The sequence below is a fragment of the Triticum dicoccoides genome, chromosome 3B (genome assembly GCF_002162155.2).
Source record: "Triticum dicoccoides isolate Atlit2015 ecotype Zavitan chromosome 3B, WEW_v2.0, whole genome shotgun sequence".
In the NCBI taxonomy this organism is placed as follows: domain Eukaryota; kingdom Viridiplantae; phylum Streptophyta; class Magnoliopsida; order Poales; family Poaceae; genus Triticum; species Triticum dicoccoides.
The window spans coordinates 208633572-208649980 of NC_041385.1; the positions used below are offsets into that span (position 1 = coordinate 208633572).

Here is a 16409-nt window from a genome sequence, read left to right on the forward strand (position 1 = left end):
CAAACATGTGAACACGTTGTCCGAGACAAGCATGACCACATGGTAGTCTTATAATAAAACACTACCGAGTTCAGGTGGGGAACCACCATCGAGGACTAATGCAAAGGTTACTAATTTTCTAAAGGAACTAGCAAAAACTATCAACATGAGGTAAGTGGGGTGAATCTCGGGTTCAAAACCTAGAAGTAGAATACATACATACTAGGTGGCATCACGGGATGCTTTCGAGAATGGTGGCCAGAATCATCACACTGGGGACACAAAGCATGGCTAAGTTACTAGGTGATACTCTAGACACCTAGGGTCATAATAATAACTCCAACATATATGTCGAGGTAATAGAATACCTCAACTCAGCAATTAGTGTGATTAACCTGGCCCAAAGGAACATCAAAACCAGAGGGAAAGGATTTGCAGGTGCATCAGATTGTTTAGAAACCTAGGATGACTCGGACAACATAACGGCTGTAAATGCTCGAAAATATTTGAAACATACTGCAAAAATGGTGGCATAACCACTCAGAATCACAATATCAATGTACCGAGACCAACTACGAGAATACAGAAGATAGTAGGAACTGAACTGAAGCTTAGAACCATCAATCTTATAGGTCTACAGATTAGTAACACGTGATCCTGATAGAGAGAAGAGAAAGCCTAGTTCCTTAACCCCGTAGGAAAGATAAGATGACTCGGATCAGAGGGCATGAGGTAAAGGAGTAAAAAGAGCCTTACGTTCCATCCCACAATCAATTCCCTTATATAACTAAAGAATCTCTAGACTCAACTTCGACCAGTTTGGCTTGGTAATCCTACAGGCAGTCAGGCTCTGATACCAAAGCTGTCAGGACCCCGACTCAATGCCACACCGATCTAGCATGTAACACCTCATATCACTTTGCAGCCTCACGCACGGTATTCCCACGGGTGTCGCCTTACCAGGCCCGGGACCGTTTGCGCCTTTTGGCACACGTATATGATAGTGTCGCTAGCATCCATATGACAAGGACCCCGGGCTGACATGGCTAGTCGTGAACCCAAAGTGGCACTAACTTACAAGGACAGACATACATGACCCAGCAACGAACATGTCGGTCATCAGCGAGTGAATCTGGGCTGTAGCAACTGGGCTAGCAGGACTCCGGTAAACCGGGCTGTAGCAGGCTAACGGGACTCCGGAAGACACCGCGTGACATTTCCCCGAAGGGACATACACAGGAACGAAGAAGGACACATGCCGGCCAGCCTAAGTGTTCCGGAGCAGTAGCAAGCTACCAAGGCTCAGTGGAAGCACTAGGAGACATTTCCCGGTAAAGAGAGGCTACCAAGGATAAACAACTAGATAGTCAGATCCCACGCATACCAAGCATTTCATTAACATACACACAATATGCTCGATATGTGCAAATACAATGGCATCACAACATGACTCTACAACTCAAGTATTTTATTCAATAGGCTCCGAGGAGCGAGATATTACAAACATGGGTCTCACGACCCAACATTCAGAGCATACAAGTCAAAGCACATGCGGAAGCTTAACATGTCTGAGTACAGACAACTACAAATGAAAAAGGCTGAGAAGCCTGACTAACTACCAGATCCTGCCGAGGGCACAAGATCGTAGCTGAGGTAACAAGCTAAACGTCGAAGTTCACGCAGAACTACTAGTGAGACTGAAGTCTCTCTGCAAAAACATAAAATAGGCAAACGTGAGTACAAATGTACCCAGCAAGACTTACATCAAAACTATCTACATATGCATCATTATCAACATAGAGGATGGTGGGGTTTAACTACAGCAAGCCAGCTTTGACTCGGTGGCTATCCTGAACTACGACTGCAAGTAACTCTTTTGACGTGGCGCACACGAGTCCACATATTCACCATTTCAATACACCACTATGGATCCGCTCCCATCTCCCTACGAGAACGCCATCCATAGCACTCACGCTTATCTTGCATATTTTTAGAGTATCCACTTTCACTTGTCTATGAACTGTATAGGCAACCCAGAGGTCCTTTATCGCGGACGCGGCTATTCGAATAGATGATGTTAACCCTGCAGGGGTGTACTTCTTCACGCACGCTCTCACCACTTACCGTTGTTTACACGACATGTACTCGGCAACCTTCAAGCGGAAGCCCAATGAGGGTGTCGGCCAAGGCCTACCTAAACACTCAACTCTCTAGTCCAGGTTTATCGCCTATTCAGGTTCCATCCGCAGGGAATCTGGCCGAGGTTTCCACATACGGCCCCGAACAATGTGTACAGGGTTCCACGACACCAAACGGGCGCCTGGCATACCCGGCCACGTGCCTACTGCATCACAGCCCACCCCTCGGGTCAGCGTTGCGCACGTCCTCCAGCATACTGTGGCAATGACAGGTCATGCAGAGGAAAAGGGGTTCAGCTACCGCAGCAAGTAACACATGAGTCATTGTTTTCCTAATGCAGTAAAAGAGAGGAGGAGCGAGAGAGTGGGATTGTATCGGAATGAACAAGGGGGTTTTGCTTGCCTGGCACTTCTGAAGATAGTATAGCTCTTCATCGGTGGCATCGATCTCATCGTCGGTATCACGTCTATCGAGAGGGGACAAATACCGGCAACGCAGAAGGAAACACAATCAATGCAATGCACAATATGATGCATGATCATGACATGGCAATATGATGTGGTTTGAGCTAATGCAACTAGCAGCATGTTAAATGGAGTTGGTTTGAATCTAAGATTCAAATTCAAACTCCATATATGATATTTCAAATGCCATTAATTAAAATTGTTGTATACAGCAGCTTTAAGTTGTTCAAACATGCATGATAATGCCATAAATAGATTCTTTGGATTTTTCTGATCATTTTCATATATAAATTATTTCATTTGGAGTTACGGTTGAATTTCTATGAATTTTAGAAGTTTAAGCCTTTTTCTAGATTTCTCTGAATAAATAGAATTAAACTAATTCCAAAAAAGGGATTACTGCGTCAGCCTGACGTCAGCATGAGGTAGGCGAGTCAACGGGGCAGCCCAGGTCAAACTGACCAGTGGGTCCCGTGTGTCAGTGGCTAACTAAACACCTAGTTTAATTAGCACTAACCAAGGTTAAACTAATTAAGTTTTAAACCTAAACTAGATTAACTAGTCGGGCGGGGCCCGCATGTCATAGAATCTGGGAGGTCAAACCCCTGGTCAAATAAAGTCAAACCCGCCGGCGTTAAGCCGCCGGCGAGGTCAGCGGCGGCCACGGGCTTCGGAGAAGCTCCACAGAGCACGGTTGGATGCGCTGGAGGCAGCTCTAGGACGCCGACGACGTGGCGCGTCGGATGGTGGTGGTCTCCGGGCCTAGAATGGCCTGTAGCGTCGTTGGCAACGACCACAACGGCGACCGGAGCTTGAGCGAGCTCGGGGTCGGGGCTACGGCGTGCAAAAGGACGAAATGAAGCTCCCTCGAGGCTCTATGTGTTGCTGCTAAGCGTTTGGACGCACTGGCGTGACCAAATGGTCACCGGAGCTACGCCGGCGACAAGCTCGGGTGGCGGTGGTTCTCGGTCTCGAAGAACGCGATGGCTAGAGGACGGGAAAGCTGCGGGAAAGAGATGGAAAAAACCGCGGAGCTCACTGTGAATACGATGAGGTGGTCAGCGAGCTCGGGGACGTCCTCGTTGCTGCGAATCGAGCAGCGGCGATCGCCGGCCATGGTGATGAAGACGGCGGTGATGGCGTGGCTTCGGGGCACCCGGCGTCACGTGCATCGGCGTAGAGCTTCACGGATCCGAGACGGAGCTTGTGGGCTAGATGGATGGCCGCGGGGATGCTGGTGGCCGCAGTGGCTCATGGCGGCGTGCTTAGGCGCGTGAGGGGAAGAGCGAGGGAGAGAGATAGAGGAGAGGAGAGGGCACGGGAGAGAGAGAGGGCCAGGGGAAGGTCGGGGCGATGCACGTGGCGCTCGGGGCCGACTCCAGCAGCGGCAAGCAAGCAGGAGGTGGCCGGACGCGTGCTCGCGCGCGCCGGCCACGCGCTCGTCCTCCTGGCAAGGGGGGAAGACGATAGGGAGGAGCCCCTGGTGGGCTGGGCCGGCCGGCTACAGTGCTGGGCCGGTTGGTGGGCGTCAGGTAAGTTTTCTCTGCTCTATTTTATTTCTGTTATGTTTTCCTATTCTGCTATTTTGTTTTGATTAGTTTGAGAACTAAATCATTTTAAAAATTTCTGTAAATTTTTGTGTGAGCTCAGGGAGATAGTCCAAGGCCACATGAAAATTTACAAAAATATTTGAACATTGTTTCTTATATAGCAGAAATAAATCCAACCCAAATATGTCATTGATTTAATTCAAAAGGCCCAAAATAAATATTTCAGTCACTCCAAAAATATTGGTTTGCATTTTACCTCATGCCAATATTTTTACAGAATAACAGGAACATTTTCTTGGACTCATTTGATGAGATTTAAACGTTGGTTATTTTTAGTGGTTTTCTGAGGCTTTTGAAAATTCCTCAATTCAAGTTTCATTTGAATTTAAACATGATGCTCACATGGAAGCTAGCATAGGTCAGGCCAGAATTAGGGATGTGACATCATTCCACACGTGCATATGAGTTTTCCACTGAATCGCATATTCCAGGATCATAGCAAGTATAGCATGGAACATAAACTCTTAACTATCAATAATGGAAATATAAAAATACAATATTATTGCCTCTAAGGCATATTTCAACACCGCTAGCATCCATTCCGTAGCTCGGTCCATTTCGTGAGATACTCGCAAACAGTCTCATCCGCCCCTGGACGCACAAGGCGAGTTGGAGGGGCCGGCCGAGTCGCTTGTACGTGCCGGTGAAGTTGCACACGAAAACCTCGATGAAGTCGAGCCAAGTGTTGAAGCTGCCAGCCGGCAGGCTGTTGATCCATGTCCGGGTGGAACCCTGCAGCATGAGGGGCACGTAGTGCACGACCACGCCCTTGTTGCCGCCTGCGATGCTGACAACCGTGATGTAGTCGGTGAGCCAGTCCTCCGTTTGGCGGTCCCGTTGTACTTGGGGGTGTTCGCGGCAAAGTGAAGCCTTTGGGGAAGGGCTAGCTCCGGATGCACGGACCATAGCAATTCGGCCCGATCGAGCTTTCCTCCTCCACCACAAGGGAGCGTGCTAGCTGCTCGATGCGGTGGTGAGCGCTGTTGTTATTGTAGGGCTCGCATGGCCCCAGCAGGCTAGCGGTGGGAGCGCGGGGAGCCGTGCCGACGGGAGCTGGTTGCAGGGGATCTGACTGGGGCTGGTCGTCTCCGGCTCATCGTCTTAGCTGTCGGCAATCGTCAAGGCGCGGTTACGCCGGGCTCGGCTGGCCCGGCGCCGGCTGGAGTGGCTACCATCAGGGTGTGGGGAGGAGGTATGCCGTGTGTGCCGGTGAGCCCTGTCTGGGTCCTCGGCGTTATGCAAAGTGGAAGCAGCGGGCTGGGTCGGGTCGAAACGCTTCTGCTGCTCGTTCGCGGCGGCGACGAGCTCACGGACGCATTGCTGTCGTTGTAGCAACTCCTTGCCCTCGACGGCGCGCATGTTCTTGATGGGGGTGTCGTGGGTGGGCAGGCCTGTGCCAAGTGCACGGCCAAGGGCACCTCCACGGCGTCACACTTCCGCGACCCGGCTGAGCTTGGAGCTAGCCAGCATGAAAACATGAGCGGCATCGTATTCCCGCTGGGCGGACTCCATCTGGCGCCGTCTGCAGCGAGCGCTGTGGCCTCGTCCAGCAGGCACTGACGGTCTTCGTTGAGCTGAACGGCAGCGATGGCCAGTTCGGCGTCCGGCGTGATGGGGGCGCGTGAATTCTGCAGCGTCGCATGCAGCGGGTCGGCCCGGCTGGTGCAAGCCGTAAGTCATCACGACAGCGGCAACCTTGTCTTTGTTGCATGAGGAGCCGAGGCTGGAGCCGGTGGTGAGTACCTTCACACGAGTGCAAAGGTCTGCGACGTCGGCAAAGACGGCGCGGCCAATGGGGAGGGACGAGTCAGTGACGTCGTACACCTTGCTAGGGAACACGTCGGGGACGAGCACAACCAAGACGTGGAGTGCGCCAAGGGAGAGGACGGAACAACATGCAGGGCCGGCGGTGTCCGTGCTAGGCGCGGGGATCACGTCGTGCAAGATGCGCTCGTCGGAGCAGGTGAAGGGCCTCCTCCTGAACTTGACTCTGGCCGACGCCGCAAGCAGCCCCACAGTGGGCGCCAACTGTCGTGGTGTTATTAGGGCAAATGCCATGATATGGCTAAAAGCGGGGGCTGCATGAGGACGTCAGTGGGTTCCAAAGGTGAGGACGGCACGCGCGAGTGTGTGACACAAGACGTACCCTGGTTCGGGGCCCTCCGGAAGAGGTACAATGGTGCTCCTGGAGCTATTTGGCGGAGGAGGAAGAAGCTAGCTCTTCATTCTACCTCTCCTATGCGTGTGTGTGTGTGTGGATTGCGATCTAATGGAACCTTGCCCTCCAAGGAGGGCTCCTTTGGGGTCTTATAGGCCGACCGCCCCCCAGGGATATAATGGTAAATCTATATGGGCGCGGGGCCCTAGTGTCACAATCTGGAGCCGACGTTTGGGTCCGGCGGGTGCGGGTCCTGCTAGCTACACGGCATTGTTGCTTGTCTCGTCCTGCGTCACGGAGTAGATGGCGTTGTGGGGCTACAGTGGCGGGTCGCGCTGATGTCAGTCGCCCAGGTCAGCAGGTACGGCCGCATGCTCCCGGTGTGGGAGGGTTGTCTTGTCGTACGGTTGGATGAGACGGCCACTGACCCTCCGCCCAGCCGGCTTGCACCGAGAAGCCGGGTGGAGGGCCAGGCGCCGGAGGGGCGCCAGCCACCCTGATGTTTTGAAAAGTTGCCTTGGGTTTGTTTCGGGCTCCGGTGCCTACTCGGGGGTCATCCCCCAGACACTCGTCGACCGAGAAACCCACTCCTGTGCCGCGCATTGACGCACCTGGACGTCTTGCCTCACCGGACTCCCTATATAAAGGCGAGCACACCCGGCTAACTCCACACCACCACACAAGCCCTTCCCTATCTTCCTCCCTTGCACAAGCTCTGTGGGAGAGCATTTCCACAGAGATGAAGCACGTCGTGGTTTCCCTTGCCGCTGCCTGGCAGAGCCGCCGTGCCAGGCGGATCGAGGGCGGCTTGCCGGCTAGCTCGCCCGAGGTCTCCAACGACGAGGACAAGACCACGATGGAGACGGGCTCCGACAATACCGCCCCGATTCCCGCACCTCATGTGCACGCGCGGCTTCACCATGTAGTAGGCGCAGGCGCACTACAATGCCGCCATGGCAGAAGTGCAGCTTGAGTCGGCGCCTTTGTTGACGTTCCGGAAGGTGCGGTAGGAATAGGGGTACAACCTGTTCCTCCTAGACCAGCACAAGCTAGCAGAGGGCCAGATCTACGGAGAGCGGGCGAGCGAGGAGGCCATGGCCACGGCGAACCCCAACTTCCTCAAGGAGCAGTGTGCCATCTACGATGTCGTCTGCGCTCAAGCTGCCGCTCGTCAGGAAGCAGCCGCCACAGAGGCGCAGTTGCGTGCGATCGCGAAAGAGAACAATGCCAGCTGCCCGGTGGGACGAGGACAATGCCGGCGCCATCATTTCCATCGTGGAGCTCATGTCCACCGGCGACGGACAGGTCGCGGACTCCTCCGAGAATGAGTAGGCCACGGGAGGCGGCAGAGCCTGGTGTCCCATGTGGGCCGGTCCGTCTCCCGTGTTCTACTCTTCCTCGCCGAAGACCGCACCTTCACTTCATCGGTCTTATCGCCGGTGCTCATGGGAACGGCGGATGGAGGACGACACGGGCTTGGACGTCAGGCGCCGCCGGTTTGTTGAAAAGTTGTTTGAAATGTATGTGCCTAGCGTTGGATGGCTGCCTTCCGCATCTAAGTACAAGTATCTATGATGCTACTTTTATGTTAATTTGCACTATAAAGGTAATGCACAGGGCCGGCCCTGAGGGGGGGCAGAGGGGGCGGCCGCCCCGGGCCCCCAAACTTGAGGGGCCCCCGATCAGGTATGTAGAGGTAGGCTTGGGTCTGCCATTGGCCAGAAAAAAAGTCAATGGATGGGCTTCACGCTGTGCAAGTGATCGATTTGTTTCGCTAGAACTTTCTCAAAAAAAAATTTGTTTCGCTAGAAAATGCGACCGATTCTTTACTTCACGTAGAAAAATAAGAAGGCTATCGATCCGGCGACTCCTCACCCCTTTCTATCGCAGCAATTCGCAACCTAGGCCGCCGCCGCCGTGCCCTGCTAATTTTCTGCCGCCTCCTGCTAATTTTCTTCCTAGTTTGCCGCCGCCGCCACCAATTTCAATTGCCGAGGCCCCCATCGTCACGCCGTTTGCCTGCTCCTCCGTCTCCAGACTCTCTAGACGTAGTATGGGTAGCCACACACATTAACGCACATCACCAAGGCATGTCATATTGTTGTTCCTAAGATGCATATCCGTGCTATATTGATGCGTGTTTTTTGTTCAGCGTCGTCCAGACTCTCGAGATGTCATACCGTCATCGCCGAGCGTCCAATCAGGCAATCACAGAGGTATACGATATTATCATTCTCTATGCTTGTTCTGCTAATTTATTTATACGTACATGATACATGGTGCATGGCTTGGATTGTTCAACCTTTGATGCAATTTTCTTGGCCTGCTATTATTCATCTACCCCTTTTTTTGGCATGAGTCGATTTTTCCGCCATCCCACCAAGTCCGATATGTCCTCTCGTAATGGCCGACCGCCGTCCACCACTACCCTTAGGTGTTGCACTGCCGCGTCTTCCTGCCCAAGTGACTTCCTCCACCGCCGGGATGCCACCTCTGCAACCATCACTCTAGTGACTCCTACCCCATGACACTCGCAAATATCCACCTTCGACTCCCCGCCACTGGTGATACCGAGGGTCTCGCTGGGGTGCCGTATGCCACCTCACCTTTTTCTCTAGGAAAATAAATCAACGTCGTTGACATTTAGCAAAAGTACTTCCTCTGGAGTCAAACTCCGTAAAGTTTGTCCATATTAGATTAACAAATATCGACATTTATAGAATATGAAAATTAAACATCTAATGACAGACATGGAGGCATGATGTTTATGTTAATTTGTGTCATTGTCATGATGTTTACGTTAAGGGGCCCCGAGTTTCGTTTCCGCCCCGGGCCCCCAAAATCTCAGGATCGGCCCTGGTAATGCATGACACTAGTTAGTCCAAGTTACTTCCCGCAATGACTAGCCTTAGAGCATCTACAGCCGCAACGTAGACCCCCTAAATGTCCGCGGACGCGGACGCTTTGACCCCTCATTTGCCCGTTTTCACAGCCACACCTCTCAAATTGTTCTCCCTATAGTCAGTCATTTGATAGAACACGTCCCATACGGCATAGCCAGATCACGCAGCGACGACAACACGCACCCCGCTGGCAACATGCAGTCTCAGCGCACGCACGCGGACACCACGGCTAGCTCACACACGACGGCGCCAACACGGCCAGCTCGGCAAGCAATATGAGGATGGCAACACGGCCAGCTAGGCTAATGGCGGACATCACGCGGCTGCAGCGCTAGGCAGCACGCCCGCCCGCACGCCCCTGATGCTAGCCGGCACGCCCGCAACAACTGCACGCACGCCCGCCCCCCACGCCGGCCCGCACCTGCAGCGCGCGCGCCCGCGATGCCCGCCAACACGTCGCCCGCGCCCCCGATGCCAGCCAGCACGACCGCTCTCCCGTGGCGGTTGCGCGCACAGCGGTCCGCACGCCCGCGACGGCTCGGCCGCGGAGGCTAGCCCGCGACCCCGAAGCCAGCCAGCACAACCGCTCTCCCGGGGCGGCTGCGCGCACAGCGGTCCGCACGCCCGCCCGCCCACGCTTGCAGCGCGTGCGCCCATGATGCCAGCCAACACGCTGCCCACGACGGCTCACCCGCACGCAGCCAGCACGTCTGCGGCGGCTCGCCCGCGCCTGCGCCGACAGCCAGCACGCCCGCCCCGCCCTCGCCTGCAGCACTAGGCACAGCGCGCGCTCGCTCACGATGCAAGCCCGCACGCCTGCGCCGGCTGCGCGCACGCACGCCCACAGGCGGCGTTGACCACCACCACCCATATTGGCGTCATTGTATGCTTCCCGCGAGAGAAACGAGAGGAAGAAGTATTGGGTCGCTACTGGTGGGACCGAGCGGGGAGCCCGGGCGTGGCAGAAGCAAAGTTTTGCTTCCGGTGCCAGCCGATGCTTACGAGAAATAACTGCCCCCATTGATTCACGGGCGCTTCAACCCGGTACTTCTATCATCTACTCCCTCCATTTCAAAATAATTGTCTTTCTAGCCATCTCAAATGGATTACAACATACGGATATATGTAGACATGTTTTAGAGTGTAGATTCACTCATTTTGCTCCGTATGTAGTCACTTGTTGAAATCTCTAGAAAGACAATTATTTAGGAATGGAGGGAGTAGAAAACTAGAACATAAAAGCGCGCGTTGCCGCGCCCGTCTACGTTGAAGAAAGAATGGTATAAATATTTACAAATTTGAATTAACCTAGAATTTGGATCAAACATGCTCTACCCATATATTCAGCGTTCATGCCATAAGAGTATACAAACATTTTTTTTGGATTAAGGAGAAAGACAGGGAGAGGGGTGACCAATGGGGCATGAGAAAAAAAATGTTTAAATCAAGTTCCATAAAGTTCTTTCAAAAAAAATATGTTTAGCATCAACACACCGAAATAGTAATGATATTTTTAATTTCGAATTATTTGTTGTCAATTTACGTTTTATCCAAGAGCATGTCAGTACGAACCTCATTTTGAATATCTAGAGAAGTAGATTTATTTTCTCCTTTTCTCTAGGATATAGTACGTACTATTCTCTAGGATATACGAACTATCCAGAAAAGTTAAGGGTGGGTGGCGGCATCCCATGATGCAAATTGTTCATACTTCCCATAATACACCAATCAAACTTGACTTGTCCACTACAATTGCAAGCAAGCAAACAAATGACAACAAATCAGTTGTGTGAAACGGCAACTCGACCAGCGTAGTGGTGTAAGCAGACTCGACCGAAAAACACAGTTGTCGGCGGTAGTTTTTTTTTCTCGAGAATCAGTTGTTGACGGTAGTTGGGCTGGCAGAATCATTGGAAGCGCTTGCTGGGCCGGGTCACCTTGCTCCTTTCTTGGCCCAGTTCATCAGAACGCACCTGGATCAATCTACAGAGCAGCAGCCCTGTTAAGTTGGGTTGGCCATCTGGTGTCTTGCGTGACAGCAATGAATTGATGGTAAAAACGCTGTGCGGGGTGGCAGATGGATCCAGTACGTTCACGAGCATCATCTAACGGCTAAGGAGTCTAAATCGCTGTGGATGCTCCTAACTAGCTCAGTTTTACTGTTTAGTAATAGGGTCCATTGCCTAGCAGCTGAACGACTTCCTTTAAAATAGGAGGCATCCCAGCATTGGGGAGAACCTGTGCCCGGCCAGGAGCTACGCAAACACCAAAGCAACTGAAGCACCTGACTAGCACCTCTGCGTTGCAGGAACACGTTTATTTGCGACGCAACACTAATCTTTTTCCTTAAGCACCTGGACATAAGCACCCACCATTGTTAGGCCTTGTACTAAGATGCAAGGTGCTTATCAAAGATGCTTGAAGAAATAAACAAGGCATTTACGAAGCCCCAGTGCCTATTTCTATAAAACAGACGCCTAATTAAGCGTCTATCCTGTATAAATAAGCACCTCTGCTAAGCACCTTGCATTGTACAAGGCCTTATACGAACACCAACGCATAAAACGAAGTTGTACACAAAAACCAACACCATCATGCCGCCACGCGAAGCACACACAGCAACGTACCCCACACCAGATCCCGAGCATTACATTACAGGTGTCGCCTTCACATAAATTGTCGGCACAGCCCAAAATCCTAAAAGAAGATCACTACCGAGCCAGTCTTTATAGTACTCCTGTATACAGTATATCGGAAGGTCGATGAATGCAGTCCACCAGATAATTACTGCTACCGCTTACTATTTATGCCACCGTTGCCATCACTAGTTCTACTCATCGTTGGTTAGCGTATTTTTCAGGACAGAAATCACGCCATAGAGTAATGTGACGTCCAGTTGTCCAATCCTAACAGACCACCGTTTGCTCCGATGCCAAAATACCATATTTAAAGAGAACATCTGGTGCTTCCTTTAGTTCGCATGAAACATCCTGGTCTCAAACGGCTGCAAACACAAAACATGTCAAGCACAGTGGATTCTGAATATAGTATGTATTTCCTAATCAGATACAAGTTGCATCCTAAATACAGTACAAAACTCAGAGCACAGCACAACCAATTAACCCAGTATAACACTACAAAGAAGTCCAATTTATATAGCAACTTCAGTTCAGCGCAATAAATACTGACGGGAAAACAAATATTCAGAACCACATGTCATTCCACAGTAAATCTAGTCTGAACTGGTGTTCACTTCGTTGTCACTTGTAAGTAAGATGAGATATTAATCAAGTAAGACCACGAAGTTAATTATAGGATGTGCTCCTACTTCCTACACTGCTGTATATCATACTCACCCCTGAAAGCATTTGTGAAATTTATCTGTTGTGGTACAGAAACTGGTACGAAATTGGCAAGTTGATTAGAATTGCAGTTACAGGTATTATCATTCTTATCACATGATTGAGCGTCATAGCTCATAAGATACAGGTAACCTATATACCTAAAAGATGTGCCTGCATTATTTGCACATGAATATAAAAACTAAGCCTCCATCTTATCCTACCATCCAAACATAATGACTCATGGAACTATATAAATAAAAAAACTGAACCTAGGCAAAATAAAAATGGGAACTTATACATTACCATCTTATGGCATTAACAAGACAAGCTTAGTTATGATAAAGTGATATGCTTTTACTAAAGCAAAGATAAACAGCAAACCCCATACAAATCAGAAAATTACCGGAGGGTAAAGATAAGTGTATTTTTTCAGGCAGTAGAGCGGGATTAGGCCTGTCTTGCCATGTTCTGCAGGTACCAAACTCCTTACCTGAGGAAATAATGTATACCAGAAATTAGCCAATTTGAATATAGCACAGAATTGAATAAAGGATTACATTATTACTTACATAACACCATCGGCGCCATAGGATTTTCTCTGAAAAACAGTCTTCCGGTTCATAGAGGAGCTCGACAGTATCCCCAGCTCGCACAGTCAACTGAAAATAATTTGGTTAATCCAGTAGAAAAAAATATGAACAGGAAGCTTCTAATTAAATATACAAACAGTAAGTATGGCTATATACCTCACAATCCATGGTGGCAATAAAACCAACAATAACATCATCAACCTGTGGAGTGACAGCCGGTCTCCGGTGAAAATTACTTGTGTAGCGCTGTTAATGAGTTGCAGGTTGTTAGGATGTTAGAAAAAACTAATAGTGTAAGTTCTAATACAATATCCATGCAAAGTTATGGAAAAGCTTGCTTTCAAGGGGAAAAAGAAATTACCGCTGGTATGTTCATCTCATCAGAAGTTCCTGATCGTATCAGATTTGTCACCCTAATGACACCTTTAATCATCTCAGTATCCATCGCGCGCTTTACCTCACGGTCATAGCAGTTGGCTCTCAAGCATGCACCAACAGGACAGCAGAATCCGGCCTTGCAGAAGTGGTCTTCAGGTTTCAGACGTTTCAACAGTTCCCTTCCAATGCCTGAGTTGAAACCAAAACCAGACCACAGAGCACTCTGAATGAAACAAGTTAGCAAGCCCAGCTTACTATCAACAAGGAACTGGTGATCCTCCCTGCTATATGGAAATCCATAGAACAGCAGCTTCTCCCACTTTGAGAACACGTGAGAATCAGCACTGCGCAGAAAGTGCATACAATCTCTAGCATCATCAGGGTGGTACCTACCAGCTACTGGAAATCTGTAATAAAGATTCAGTAGCAAGCTTTGTTCCACAATGGTACCCCATCCAAGGCACCCTCGCCATATGAAATGCAGCACTGACCACTGAATATTCTTCGGGGTGCCCTCAATAACCAAGTCAAATGCTTTTAGATATGCCAATTGCCTCTGGTGGTGTTGCATGCCAGCAGGGTGAATGAGCATCATATATTCAGGCTGAGCAGAAGGGGATCTCATAAGATTCAAAAGATGGATGACCTCAAGTGGGTATTCCAAATAAAGATGTCTCCCCAAAGTAAGAAGCGTCTCCAATGTGTCAGCAGCAAATGCAATATCTAGGGAATGGCTGAATGGACTTGCCCTTCTCAAAAGGACATCATCAGCAATGTGCACTCTGCCAAATCGATCCACAACAAGCATGTTCGGCGTCAACCGATGGTAAAAGGACCAACCCTTTTTTCTCATCTCAGCTAACAGCTCAGCCAATGATATTGTAAGCGTAATGCCATGCTTAGTGGTGACATTTGTACGCCACTTTTCTCCATATAGGGCTCTAGATGTGATGGGATTATGTTTGTTCACATGTTTTAAGGAACTGATGCGCCAGCGGTTTTGAACATCTTTATGTTTCCTACAGGACAGGTTACATGATGTTAGGCGCCTAAGATAAATGTCTAACCCGAAAGATAGGGAAAGAACTGAATTGCTTGGCTATTCAAAGAGCTAAGTTTATGACAAATGTAACTTTGAGCCTAAATTTTTTTTTCTTTTTCGAGAAAACGCAAAAGAGTTGCGTTTCATTGCATTGAACAGGAAGACATCGGGGGTACAACCTCCAGAAAGGAGGGACACACACACACACGCACACACACACACACACACGACCGTCCTCACCAAGTGACTACAGCTAGGTGAGGAGGTGCCCTCAACTACAGACACGCAACGACATTAGGCCTCGCCCAGCCTTGCCTCCAGCCAAAATGGCGAAGCACCGAGACTCGGAGCAACAGGGCAGCATCACTGCCATTGCCAGACACTTCCAGGGACGAATGCAGCTTCAGGACTGCCCAGGCCGACGTACCTCGCACCCATGTGCCTAGAGAGTCGGCGGGTGAAAGGCAGGGCCTGATTGGAACTGGTGTAGCATCCATTGGGGAACTGGTGTAGCATCCATTGGGGAACTGGTGTAGAGAGTCGGCGGGTGAAAGGCAGCCAACTTTGAGCCTCAATTGACCTGTCACAAAACACAAATCACAAATATACAACATCAAATAACATGATCTGTCACGAAACACAAATAATCAATGTTGATTTTTGATTACGATCACCAAAACTGATCCAAAACTCAGAGTTGTTATCAGACTTTTTTTGATGAAAAATGTCTAAATCTAAACTAAGAAATCAAAATTAAATAACATGAGCTGGCACAAAACACAATGATCAACATTAATTTCGGAGTCAGGATGACCAAAACATCAAACTCTAAAAACAAATTATTGTACGAAAGAGACAACTATATACAGGGTGTCACATTTAAACTCACCACAGCGTCGCTCGAGGCCATCGCCGCAAAAAATCCAGACCGGGAATGGCCCGAGGATTCTTCAGTTTTGTTGTCCCTGGTGCAGCACCTGAATTGTTGGATATCATTCGGATTTGGGTACCGAGCACAGCTTCTGCAAATTGTTTCTTCGGATAGGGAACCTGATGGCCGTGAGTGTGTGAAACCAGTGCTGTCGCCAGAGGCAGCAGGGCGGCGTTCCCCGCGATGGTAATGGTACGCCGTAAAGCATGTATCCCTCTCATTCTGTTGCTGCACACAAAACTTCAAATTCAGCAGCGGCACAGAATAGGAGCACGGCAGCACGGCTAGCAGCAGCACAGGAGCACGCAATGGTGGCGGCATAAAAAAGAAGCAGGATGAGGAGCACGCTGGGGCCGGACGCGCACAGCAGGAGCAGCACGGGCCGGCAACGAGCAGCAGCACGCGGGGCCAGGGCCAGAAAATTGTAACAGAAGAGGCACGACAGGGATGCAGCGGCGCACGAGCACGCGGGGCCGGCGGCCGTCACGCCCTAGGGGGGGATCAGGGAGAGGAAGCAGCAGCAGCATGACGAGGTAGCGGCGGCGATCTCCTAACCCTAACCAACATTGCCGTCGAGACAGGGGTAAGCGGGAGAGAGAGAAGACTTGCCTTGCGTGGCGGGGAGGTAGCGGCCGCCTTCGAGGTCCACCGGGGCGTCGCCGTCGAGGACCCCCGTAGCGCCGCCGTCTGCCGTGCCTGGCCTTGGTGCGGGCGACAGATGGGCAACCACGCGACCCACACTTGGCAGCGGTGGCGGAACTGGCCGAAATTTTGATGGCGGGGGGGGGCGGGTGCGCTTGTTTTTTTTTTAAATTAACAGCAAGCTTTTTTTTAGCAATTAAAAAAAATCAGACCAACCCAAGGGCTAATC

General features: G+C 50.5%; 1 protein-coding gene across 1 annotated transcript; it reads right to left on the bottom strand.

The window, feature by feature from the left end:
- Positions 1–11802: 11802 nt before the first annotated feature.
- LOC119275565 lies at positions 11803–15763 on the bottom strand. The gene is made up of 6 exons (XM_037556433.1): positions 15497–15763; positions 13549–15187; positions 13344–13433; positions 13167–13256; positions 13001–13087; positions 11803–12257 (listed from the first exon to the last, which is right to left on the bottom strand). The coding sequence occupies exons 2-6, from the start codon at positions 14416–14418 to the stop codon at positions 12225–12227; spliced, it is 1170 nt and encodes a 389-aa protein (XP_037412330.1). The 5' UTR covers positions 14419–15187; positions 15497–15763; the 3' UTR covers positions 11803–12224.
- Between the last annotated feature and the right edge of the window lie 646 nt (positions 15764–16409).